Genomic DNA, 11,920 nt, shown 5'->3' with positions numbered 1-11,920 from the left:
CTGTGCGGGGCTCTGGGGGCCGCGCCGTGCGCTGCCTCGGGCCGGGTGCGCTGCGGGCTGCCCCGCTCGGCCGTGCGGTCCGCGAGCTGCGACCGTGGGAGCTTTGCCTGTAGGTCTGGCCAGCACGGGTCTGTCAACTTGCCGTATGTTTTCCGCAGCTTACAAAGCGTGCGCGTTAGTGGCATTCGGTGAGGAAGAAAGCTTTTCCGGTGGCTGATAGACGGGTGCTCGGCGTGGTGCTGACATGAGAGTTTTCCGGTAGTGAGCACCGCGCTGCTGGGGCTTTAAAGCATTAAATACGGTAGATGGGTGCAGAAACCCGACCTCAGATGCTCGAGGTGAAAGGCAACAGGAAAACAAGCAATGTAACATGAATACGTGAATGCCTTCTGCTGTTAAGTTCTAGGCGTGTACGTTTGGCAACTTTTTTTTTTAGTAAACACAAACATACAAATGTTCCTTCGGATAGCCCGTGTAGCTGATTTGCTTCCCTTTAATTGAAGGGTCTGTAGAAGTTTCTCTGGGAGTGAACATCGTGTATCAGTGCCTCTTCTAGTGAAGAAAGTCCAGGGGTTGCCTGAAAATCTGAGGTCAAAGGCTCCTGCAGCAGTGGTACTGCGCTGTGAGCAGGGATCGCCTGGGGCTGAGATTTCTGCTGGAGGAATGTCCACCTGATAGGTGATAATGGGGCTTTTGACCAATATGCGGCAGGTAGCAGGCCTCCTTGGAATGCCTCTGAGGTGCTCATCCCTCCATTCTCCTGTCCCTGCCCTGTGTTTGGGTCTGATCACAGCACCTGCCCTGCGGCAAGTTCGATGAGCAGATCTGGCAGTGTTCTGCAGGTGGGTGTGAAGAAACACTCACTGGGTGCTGCTAGGGCATCATCTCTGCTCCATGGCGAGCTGCTGGGCAGGCACCCCTAGTCCCCAACTGCCGCCACTGGTATTCCCTGTGCCCATAAGGGCATGGCTCTGCAGCCTGATGGTGGGTGACAGGTTTCCCCAAGGCGTGTGTGAGTAGGTGCAGCACCAGCTGGTGGCTTCGCTGTTGCTGAGGGCCTCTGCTAGCAAGCTTGCTGCCTTAATTCCACACAGCTGTGGAATTGGACAGGAGCACAGAACAGAACCACGGGCCTTGTGTGCATCCAGGGTGCCCCCTGATATGGAGCAGGACTGAGCAGGGATGCAGATGTTCTCCCATCTCCTTTGCCACGGAAACGTCTATCCCTCACTGCGCTTTCAGTTATTCAGTGCTGCTGTCTGCTCACCTCCATCCCTGTATTGCTGTACTGACACGCGTGAACTTGAGAGGGCTCTGTTTGCTCCATATAGAACCGAGCAGATTGTTTGTGTGAGCAGAATGAAGCCTCAGGCTTGTTTATGTAGGAAAACAGCCCAGGACAGCTCTTCCTCACTTCCTGGAGACACAGCTGCAGGCACAGGAGAGATGCCACCTGCTGGCTCCGTGTCACCTGGCTGGGGGGCGTCAGCTGCCGTGCCAGGTCCGTGTGCCCTGCACTAGGTGGGCACGTGGAGGGCTCGGGGATGTCTGAGAGCCTTCTGGCATGGTGCTGCCTGGCCGCGGTGTCCTCAGGTGTTGCAGACTGTCCTAGGGAGCTTGCTGGAGCAGAAGTATTTAGTTTAAGTCATTTTTCTTCTCGGTTTGGTACGTAAAGATAACTCTTTCAAGTGCAAAGCACGTTCTTCATCAGCAGTTAATGTCTAATTTTGCCATCGTGGAAATTCCCCAGGAAATGCCACCTGTGGCCCCGCTGCTCCAGCAGGAGCATGTGAGGAGCGGGCTCCAAGGGAGCAAGTGGGATTTAAGGCAGTTCTGTGGACATTCTGGCCAAAACCAGCTCGCTTCATTGTTCCTGAAGTTGCTTCTGTTTTAAAATCTAAGTTACAGAAGCGGTTTACAGGGGACTTCAGCAAGGCTCATTTCCTGTGGGTGAGATATTGCTAAGGTTACTCCTGTTAGGGTCCCAAGAAATGTTGTCCTTAAATATAGCAGAAATTTGCAAAGAAAATTGGAGAGTGACTGGTTTTAAACTTGTTTTTTTGTTGTTGTTTGTTTTTTAATATGCTTTTAGATAGAAGAGAACAAAAATATCTTAATTGTAGATGAAGTGTACGGAAGTTGCTTGACATCCTTTCAAGGGATGAGTCTGATAATTATAAAGTGGCCTAAAATAAGGTTGTTACTCTCTTCTCGCTTCCTTAGTTGTTCATTAGCTGTTCATTGATTCATCAGAATATCTTCCCTTCTAATATAATGTCTTCTCTAATAGCCAGTGAGTTAAAACTTGCTTGGCTGGAAGTGGTGGCTGTTTCCACTACCTCAGATGTTTCTTACGCGACTGTCAAGTTGCTAGAATGAAGTGCTTACTCTACATGATAGTTATATACGTGATAAAAAGGTTAGCCCTGTAGACATTTTATGTATGTAATGGTTTTGTGGTAAAGCTATAGGAAGGATGCATAGAAAAAAAACAGCTCTGCTCATCAAAAAGTGCCAAGTATTTGCAAAGCCAAAATTTCTGATTATCATTATGCAGCAAGATGTGCCATTAATAATCCCAGTCCAAATAACTGCCCCTTCTGTCAATTTGTAGTTTTGTTTACATAAGTGTCTTTCTACACTGCACTGTTACCATGAATAATGGAAGGCAAATGAGAATACCAAATGTGTTCAGTGGGAGGTGGAGGGGATTGTTTGATTAGATGATGACTTCGGCTGGCCTTCATGTCCTTTTTAGGCAATGAGAATTCCTGGCACCATGCTTTAAAACCTGATTTTTAGCACGTTACATATACACATTGTAAATACTTTGCTAGATAATAGAAAATGAGTCCAAAACACTTTAAATTTGCCAGGTGACAGGTGATTCTCTTCTTGCTAAAGAGAAATCTCTGTTACAAATTAATGTGGTTTTTTTTGCTATAATGCTTTTTTTCCCTCTTTTTTTTTTCTTTTTTTTTTTGTGTGTGTGAACATTCCAGGATTTGAAATGGACACTTCGATTATATTGTAAAGACAAGTGAGGCTATGGGTTATGACCCGGGCATTAATGAATTATAAAGGATGAGTAATTTTCCAGTATGAAAGATGTAAATCCAGTAAATAGAAGGTAATTAATTCTGAGTGACGGCATTTTACGGCTATTTATAGAGAGGAAACACAGCCTGCCTGGATATAACGTATGGTTATGCAGTGCTACTCTCGGTCAGGGTAAGGGGAGCATTATTGTGCAGCATGCTAAATACCTTACTCCTTGTAATTACCAGTTAAAATGACACCTTTTAATATTTGGATGCAAATGGCCATGCAGAAATGCGGTAAATGGCAGCACGTTGATTTAGGACTCGGGCTGCGCGGCCTGGTCACAAACAATGCTGTGTAAGTGGCTGCAGGAAATGTTTTTCTCTTATGATAGTGTTTAATGTTTTAAATTGTGCAGAAGAGGAAAACATTAAGGCTCCAGGAATGAGAAGTTTGCATGTAGATGGTGTGGCATGTGCTGCAGCAGCAATCTAGTTGTTCTTCAGCGGCCATGCAGCTCCTGAAGCAGACACCGTAGGGCTGTAGGATGTGGTGCACCAGCCAGGAGAGAGGCTCCTTTGGTTGCTTTTGGAACACCACTTTGAAAAGCGTAGGTGTGCTGCTCTGTACTTCTCTAGCTGTTCAATTCTATTCTGGTGCTCTCGGCTCTGTGACCCCTTGTGAAAGGCTCAAGCTCTTCCAGCACCATTGGCTGTAGTTTTGGGGAAGCCAACCACCGTCCTCTCGGTGTAACTTAACATGAGATTGAGAGTTCCTCCTGATTGCTGTTATTTTCGAGAGATCTTGTTCTGTGTTGGTAGTTCAGCCTTGGGGTTGTCCTGTCGATGTCACCCGTGGTTTACAAGCAAACTGTGGTGCGTATCAGTGATGTTTTTCATAAGCAGACTTGCTGAAAATAGCTGTAAATGTGTTCCTCGTTGGGTTGCTGATGTTGGTGGGAAATTTACCAGTCCTGTTAAAGCCAGATAGACTTTACAGGTGAAACTGCCCCAGCGGCCTGGGTGAACCTTCACGTGCTCAGCTCTGTTCAGTGTCTCTGAATTAAAGCATCCCAATGTCTGTGTCACTGCCAGTGTTCAGAGAGAGACCTTTCTGACTGTAAACAAGTGAGGAGAAGGAATCCCATAAGCCCGGTCCCTTGGTATAACATGTCTATACGGCTCTTTTACTTAAGAGGTAATAACTTTGTTAGTCTCCTTTTGAAGTACAGGCTAAGTCCAGGTTTGAATTAACGTAGTTATTGTATGTCATATGGTCATCTGAACTAGAACTTGGGCTCCATATTATAGATAACGTTTGCTGAATGCCTGATTTATTTGTTCAGTATTTCTATAAAGCTGAGAAAGAAGTTAGACGCTACCTAGCCAAGATGTATGGATTTTGCTTTAGCTCCCAAATTATGGATGCTCTTGCTCACAGGGAGTCATTCAAGTTCCCCTTTTTGTGTGTGTGCGTGCACATTCAACTTGAAGCAAGAATTTCACAGAGCAACAGGAGAATCTCGGAACTTCTTGGAGAAAAAAGAGAAAAATAACTTGTCTGCTTAAACATCATGGTGATTAACTGCGCATTTTTTTCCAAGTCAAATGCTCGAGCATTTTGACTGTTGGATCAAAGGTTACCTGTGTTCTCTTAGGATGGAAGAAGTACCGTAGAAGGCCCTACTTTAGAAGGACCCAGATTTCTTCCAAGTGTAATATTAAGGAGCAATTTCACAGCCTGATATGTCCTTTTTGGTAGTGGGACTGAGTGGACTGCTGTTACTTTGACATCGTGTTCCCTAAGCTTTCCATCAAGATGCTTTAATTTTCATCTTACAGAACAGAGCGGTACTTCAGTTGCAGTGATATAATTAACAAACATCCTCTGCTTCCCTTGTAGGTAATAGGCAAGGATATGAGTCACTAATAACCAAATATCTTGTTTGTATTGACGTTCTCCTTTACTGGCCTTGAACAGCAGCAGCAGCAGTAGCAATAAGTATAAAACAGCTGCTCTTTTGACTGAGTATCTGTAAAAACTGGTGGCACTAAGCTGGGCTTATAAATCTGGGTATAACTGTTGTCTCCGTCCCACCCCATGTCCTGCCCTGCTCTGTGGGAAATACAGCTTTGGAGTTCTCATCAAGAGAATTAGGTACAGACGTAGATCTTAAAATATGTTTAGCTTGCTTCTGTGTTGTTGTTGTTTTAGCTATCGATGTGATGGGAGAAGAGGGCATTGCAGGGTGCGATTCTGCTCAGGGAAGAAGCAAGGCTTCCGAGCACTCTGTCTTTTGTAGAACAGCAGATCAATATGAATAAGGGATTAACAACTTCCCTTTCAGAAATGCGTTTAGAAACTGCAGGTGCTTTTAAATTGGAATATTGACCTTAATTATGGCTATTTATTTTAAAATCTTTTTTTTTTCCTGTTATAGATCTGGTTAAAAATAAGACTCAGGTTCTGAAGTGCTTGAGCAACTTGCTGCTGCCCAAGTCATGACGCTCCCATTTCGAAAAGACTTGGACAAGTACAAAGATCTTGACGAGGATGACATTCTCGGCAAATTATCAGAAGAAGAATTGAAACAGCTGGAAACAGTTCTGGATGATCTTGACCCTGAGGTAGGTATTAGCAGAGAGAAGTCAATTCTTTTCATCAGTTCATAAATTAGTCTGCAGTAACTTGAGACGTACTTTTACTTGAACTCAGCTTGTAGTTAGTATACTCTTGGATGGGATTTTTTCCTAGTCTGCTAGCAGTCTTATTTACAGATACGTATGTGTATATAATGTCTCAGCGGGTTGTTTCCTGTTTGCAACATGAATGCAACTACAGTAGAGGAAAATAGAATAGGGGTTCGTGTGGGATTTATTTATACATGAAAAGTTGCTCTTTGGTGATCGCCTCTGAAAGAATTTACTTAGAAAGGCCTGTTAAACTTTCCTGTTTCCAGTGTTGGATGGTAAACAACCCTTTTGCATCCATTTCTGTTTTGTTGCTTATACTGTTGGATGGGAGAGGGAAGGCACTAAACTCTTCCAAAGATTCTTAATCTTGTACCTAGCAGCATATTTGTTCTCATTCTTTTACCTGGCTGGCTTTGCAAAGAGGGGGCAAATAATTTCTCAACACTTGGACGACTGTCAACATGGGATGTTAAATAAAGAATACTTTAGCCTTCTGTTGTGAAGAGCTGAGTGATGTCCTGTACAGGTCCTGCAGATAAAGTCTGAATCCGAGACCAGTATTTTCACCTCCTGATTCCATTCTTGTTTTTACTAGGACCAGGATTAATTTTAAACTCGATATTCAGGGATTGCTTAAGAATTTTATGATTGCCTGTTTTGTTGTGCAGCAAAATATTTGTGATATTCTAATTTGCTTTGGTTTACAGACACATTTTAACAGAGGAGAACTGGAAAAAGTGATTGACTGTATTTTTATGAGTCTGAATTTCTGTTTGCATATCCTTTTTTTCTTTGCTATATCAATATATTTCAGCTGAAGGAAAAAAAAGCAAAACTATGGAAAAAAACAGCAACTTCAATCAGGTCAGAAGTAGAAATACTTTGTGTTGTTGACAGAGAGTAGCGTGGACAGTTGTCTTAAGCGTGTGGGAATTAGTGATGGAGGAAGCAGTAAGAAGACTGCTTGCTGACTATCCAAACTGTAAATAGCAGAAGTTTATTTATTCTTCATTTAAACAGTGTCCATTCTAAAAAAGAAATACTAAGTAACTAGCAAGCCTACTGCTAGGAGCTATTGTACTTAAAGATGTTGGGTTTGAACTTTGAGGAGAAGGAGGAGGAAGAGGGAGGGGAGTCTGAACAGGCTCACTCAGCCTTTTTAAGCTGTATTTATTTGCTCCATTTTGTTTTGCAGAACGCGCTTCTGCCTGCAGGCTTCCGGCAGAAAGACCAGACTGCTAAGAAGGCCTCGGGTCCTTTTGACAGGGAACGACTCCTTGCGTATTTGGAGAAGCAAGCTCTTGAGTACAAAGACAGGGAAGACTACGTGCCTTTTACAAAAGAAAAGAAAGGTAACAACACCTTGGCCTGTGTAGCTAGTTATGAAATTTCTGAAGTGGACTAGCCAGAGCTACTCTGAACCAAAGTTCAGTGAAGCAGTGGCAGCTTTACTGCTTCTTAACCTGCAGAGTGCTTCTGTGCGGAGGCAGGGTGCTTCCTGATCCAGCCTCATGTGGCACTGGGGCTGGTGTGCTGTTCGTATGTAGTGCAGGAAAGAAATAAGATTCAAAAGATTTTCCCAAAGGTTGTTAAGTTCTGATGGGGATGGCATTCTCCAAATAAGGGTCTTATTCTCCAAATAGGACCTTGGATTTGTATCAATAGTAACAAATACTGTTGTGCCTCTGGCTTACGCCCCGTGGTTCTGAATACAGACAGAGAGATTTGTAATACTAGACTGAATTTAAAATGCAGCAGTAGAATGATGTGTCATGGTAGATACCCAGTAATGTCTGGCCTTATTAGCCTGCAGCATTTTTGAACAAGCGGTGTAAGCAATCATGTTGCTTTTCTCGTATCGTTAGTGAAAAATTTTAATAAGATTGCATACTTGTTATTAGTTAATTATATACTTAACACTGCAAGAAGCCTTGAAGTCTGGCAGTAGCTTATGATGTAAAAGCTGTGGAAACATTGACCTGATAGAATAGGTGCATCATTAAAGCCTGGGATTCTAAATCTTTTGGTTTCTAGTATTCTCACTGGCTCAATATGAATTGCTTTTATTTTCAGGATAAAAGAAAAAAGAATGCGTACTTAAATGTTGTAAGAATAGATTATTTATATTTTCACAAGATGAGTTCCCAAATTTACCGTGCCTTGCTGAGTATCACTGATAGGGACAGGAGCTCCCAGTCCTGCTCTGGCCACATGCATAAAGAAGGAGGCTTTTAGCTTGTCACCAGTGTTTGTATGCTGCTTGTGAGTCCTAGATTATTTGAACCCTCCCCAGCACCATGGCAGGTCTGTTGCAACAGGACTTGACAAAGCTGCCTTATAAGCTGTATTCTGACCACTCAGTATGAGTGGGCTCCTGTCTTAAGAATTGTTCCTCGTAAGGGTTTGCTACCAAACCCTGTGATTCTACTGAAATCTCTGTTGTGAATCATTGCTTACTTGAAACTTGAGTCTTCATTCATTACTGAATTTGTATACGTGATTTGTATACGTGATTGTAATTGTGTGGTAGATTCAGCGAAATTTTTGTGGAGTATTTGCATCTTCTCTGTCTGTGCAGATCGCTGTAGCTATTGCTCAACATCAGTCTCCTTCCTGAAGGAATACAGGGATTGTCAGTTTATAACACGTGCTGCACAGCCTGTCCTATTTCCCTAATGTGCTGTTTTGCCTTAATTATGTAGCTTAACATTCTTTTTGTTCAAAGAGAACTGTGGCACTTGGTTGCCGATGGAGGCGTTTCCTGACTATCTATGCAAGTACTGAAGTGAAGGAGGATGCTGGGTAGTGTAGAGGGCAGAGGAAGGTGCCTGTCATTTCAGTCCTCCCTGCCTTGTTGTCTCTGTGGGCAGTACCCATGCTCCTGTGTTTCCTCCCCAGCCTGCTGCTTGCCTCACAGATTTGCTGGTGTGTGCTGGAGACAGTGTAATGGTCTGATGGGAGAGTCCAAGCACGTGGCATTGCCTCTGGTGTTTGGGCAATCCCATTCAGCCCCTTCAGGACTAAGGTTGGCCAGAGAGGATTTCCTCTAATGAGCACTTAGTTGTTTTGCACATACGTTTCTTTTCCCATCAAGATGTCCTAATGCTTCATTCCACTCGGTGGTTCTTTAAAGCCTGCTTATGTATACATGCACACAGCAGAACTACTTGTTTTGGTTGATAAAATCTGTGAGAACTGCGTAGGAAAATAGAAGGGTCCAGCTGTAACACAGATCTTGGTTAAGAAAGCTCAAATGTCACTTCCTTTATGTAATAAAGTATTACTAAATAGCAGTCTGGATGTTGAAATATGACATGCAAATTTAGTTAATAAAATTTCCCATATCTTTGGAAGAGGATTTACTATAGTAACTTCCTACTTTTTTTTAATACCATGAAGGAAGAAAATGACATTGAAAATGAAATGTAGCTTGCTTTCATCCAAACTGAAAAAATGTGAATACAAGTGTTCAGTGTGGAAATTCATGCCCCTGTTAAATGAGAGGGAGGAAAGAAGAAGGCTGACTGCATTGGAGAGTAGGTGAGGGACAATGTTTTCCCCTCTTGAAAACTGTCGTTTGGTTTTGACTTGTTGCTGTGTTCATGTCAATTTTGTGCAAAAATGGCAATCCTATATAACTTAATCTGTTACATCAGGAGATTGTGATCTCTCATCAAGATGTGAAAATTGGAAAGGGAGTAGAGTAAAACTTGATTAGGATAAGAACTCTCTACGGATTTAAAAAAAAAAAAACAACCATCCTTATGTGATTTTCTTTAATGTTTGGAGGAGGAAAAAAAGGCTGGCTCATAACTCTTCTGTTTGACGAGATAAATGCATTACGGAGATCAGCTAGCAAGTTATGGAATGGGGCAGCTGGAACATTTTGCTTGGTTATGCTGCTAATTCAGAAGAAGAAAACCGACAACCCTAAGCTTCAGATCTAAAGGTTTTCATGGGAGAGAGATGGATTGGAGTTGTAGCTACTTTCTTGGTGTCATTTTTGTGAGTCAGGCTTGGCTATCGTATTTGTGTATGCCTGGCTGCTCTCACTGGTCTAATTTGGTCTAATTACTCCTTTCATGGAGTAAGAAAGGAGGAATCTATCCTTCTTTCTCCTTTTCTCTGTCAGTAGAACCAATGTCCATCATGGTGACTGCGCCTGCAGGTTTATCAGAGCAGCTCACCCTGGATTGCTACTGCCCCTGGTGACCTTGTTTCCCTACTATTGTGCAAATGAAAATCTTCTCTTGCAGTTGTCCTAATTTGTTTTGAGTTAACATGTTATTAAAACAATGTTGACCTGTTTCACTGCTAGGTGCTGTGAATTCTCCAGATTTTTATAACCTTCTTTCTTGCCGTGATGTGAGATGTGGAAGATGCAAAACCACATAAAGTGAGCCAGTACGGAGAGATGGACAGTGCTAAATGAACATGACTTAACAATCCCTATATTGTTATATTTTATTTTTCCAGTTCCTGGCTTGGTTTCTAGAAGCATCCTTTAAAACATACTTTGTTTTTAAACAAGATGTAATGACTTCAGTCACATTCCATTCCAATTAAGTGTTGAACCATACAGTGAACCATTGTTGCCTGACAAATAATTCAGGCAAGAGATTCATGAAACCAATGGGGTAATAATTTAAACAAAACTGGCTTTGTCTCAGTATGTGTCTGTGAGCATGCCAGAAGGATTTCCCAAGGCATGCTGCAGTGAGCAGGATGCTCCATCCCAGCAGGGGAGGGGGGCTCCGGCTCTGGGCTCTGGTGCCCTGCCCATGCTCCCCACTCAACTCACCCAGGTTCTGTGCTTCTCTGAACAACAAAACGTGAGAATCATTGCAGGTGGTATGAGGCGGAAGCATACCTGACATTTGTAATGTACTTTTAGCTGTGCAGTGTAAGGCATTAGCAAAGTATTAAATAAATCAAGTTCTAGGCTTTGCCCTCTTCTCACCGCACTTTTCTCTTCCAGTTTTTCCCCCAGCGTTGCTGCCAGGCTGTGTTTGTTCTGCATAGGTTTGCTTTTCATGTGACTTCTGCTTTTTCTTCCTCTGCTCTATTGCCCAGAAGTTATTGTTAGGTTGACACTCTCACCTGGCGAGAGCTATTTTGGTGCTGACCTGCCTGGCTGGTTTGTGCTGCACTTGGTTTGATTTTGGGATGCTGCTTTCCCCGTTTGCCTTTCAATCACTGGTCTTTAAAGGAAATGTGTTACGTGTTGTGAAATGAAGTTATTATCTTGTAGGAGCTTTGAAGAAACAACTTGTCGAATTGATGTTCACCATACGAGAGCCCTGGAACAAAATAGCATGTGATATACCAGCCTTAATGTACAACAGTGTTCTAATTCACAGCCACGTGTTCTGTAGCTATTTCCTCAGTAAGACACTGAAGGACACAACTCTTGTGAGCTGAATTACAAAAAAATTAATATTCACTTAGACTTGTAGGCAAGTTGATGAGCATAAGCCTGTTGTGTGGTAAGACCTGGTGATTGAGTTATGGATTATAACAACCTCTGTACTGCTGAATCTTTAGTGAATATAAGGTATATAGGATGTGTTAGGTGTCATGCACCCTTCTTCATGAAGTTGCTGATGACAGGAGGTTGTCCTCAGGCACTTGGTTCCTTTTCCTCCTCAGAGAGCTGCAAAACTGATGTGTGGCATTGTTCTGGCCTGCTGCTTGTGGTCAATCGGTGCCTCCTGGGCTGTAGGACTTGGGGGAATGGTGCTGGCAGTGGTGCTGCCTGTGCAAGGCCTTCCATCCCACCTTGGTACTGTGTGCAGCGTCTTGGGTGCAAGACATCCAGCTCTCCTGCCTTTAGTGGGATATGCTGCTGTGTAACTTGGAACTGCAAGCTCATTCTGTTTCAAAGAAAGCCTGTGACTTAGTCCCAAGATGTAGATTGTTTAAGGTGTTAGCCAACGCCATGAAAGACCTGAATGTATAATTATTACGGAGATCATATGGACATCTCTGAAATTTGCCTTTTCAAGTTGTAGTGTTTAATCTTTGCGGTGTCCTTGTTGGCTGACAAGCAAGGAGGATGCCGTGTTTCTTTGTGTGATCAAATCCCTGCTATTTGGAAACGTTCCACCAAAGAGCCAAGGAAGCTGCTCATCATAGAGGCTGTGCAGATGTGTATTATAAAACAAAGCAAAACAAAAAAAAATGGT

At 43.1% G+C, this 11,920-nt stretch overlaps 1 protein-coding gene across 2 annotated transcripts in view; it reads left to right on the top strand.

Moving 5' to 3' along the window:
- The window catches only part of TMOD3 (tropomodulin 3), a 25,797-nt gene that overhangs the window by 477 nt on the left and 13,400 nt on the right, over positions 1–11,920 (top strand). For both annotated transcript variants that reach the window (XM_021407397.1, XM_021407398.1), the window contains exons 2-3: positions 5,483–5,669; positions 6,931–7,087. In XM_021407397.1, coding sequence (XP_021263072.1) covers positions 5,544–5,669; positions 6,931–7,087 — 283 coding nt within the window. In that variant the 5' untranslated portion in view covers positions 5,483–5,543. The remainder of the gene's footprint in view (positions 1–5,482; positions 5,670–6,930; positions 7,088–11,920) is intronic.

The sequence above is a fragment of the Numida meleagris genome, chromosome 9 (assembly GCF_002078875.1).
Source record: "Numida meleagris isolate 19003 breed g44 Domestic line chromosome 9, NumMel1.0, whole genome shotgun sequence".
Taxonomy (NCBI): Eukaryota; Metazoa; Chordata; class Aves; order Galliformes; family Numididae; genus Numida; species Numida meleagris.
Note: the sequence above shows the minus strand (reverse complement) of the source record. Positions and strands in the feature narration are given on the sequence as shown.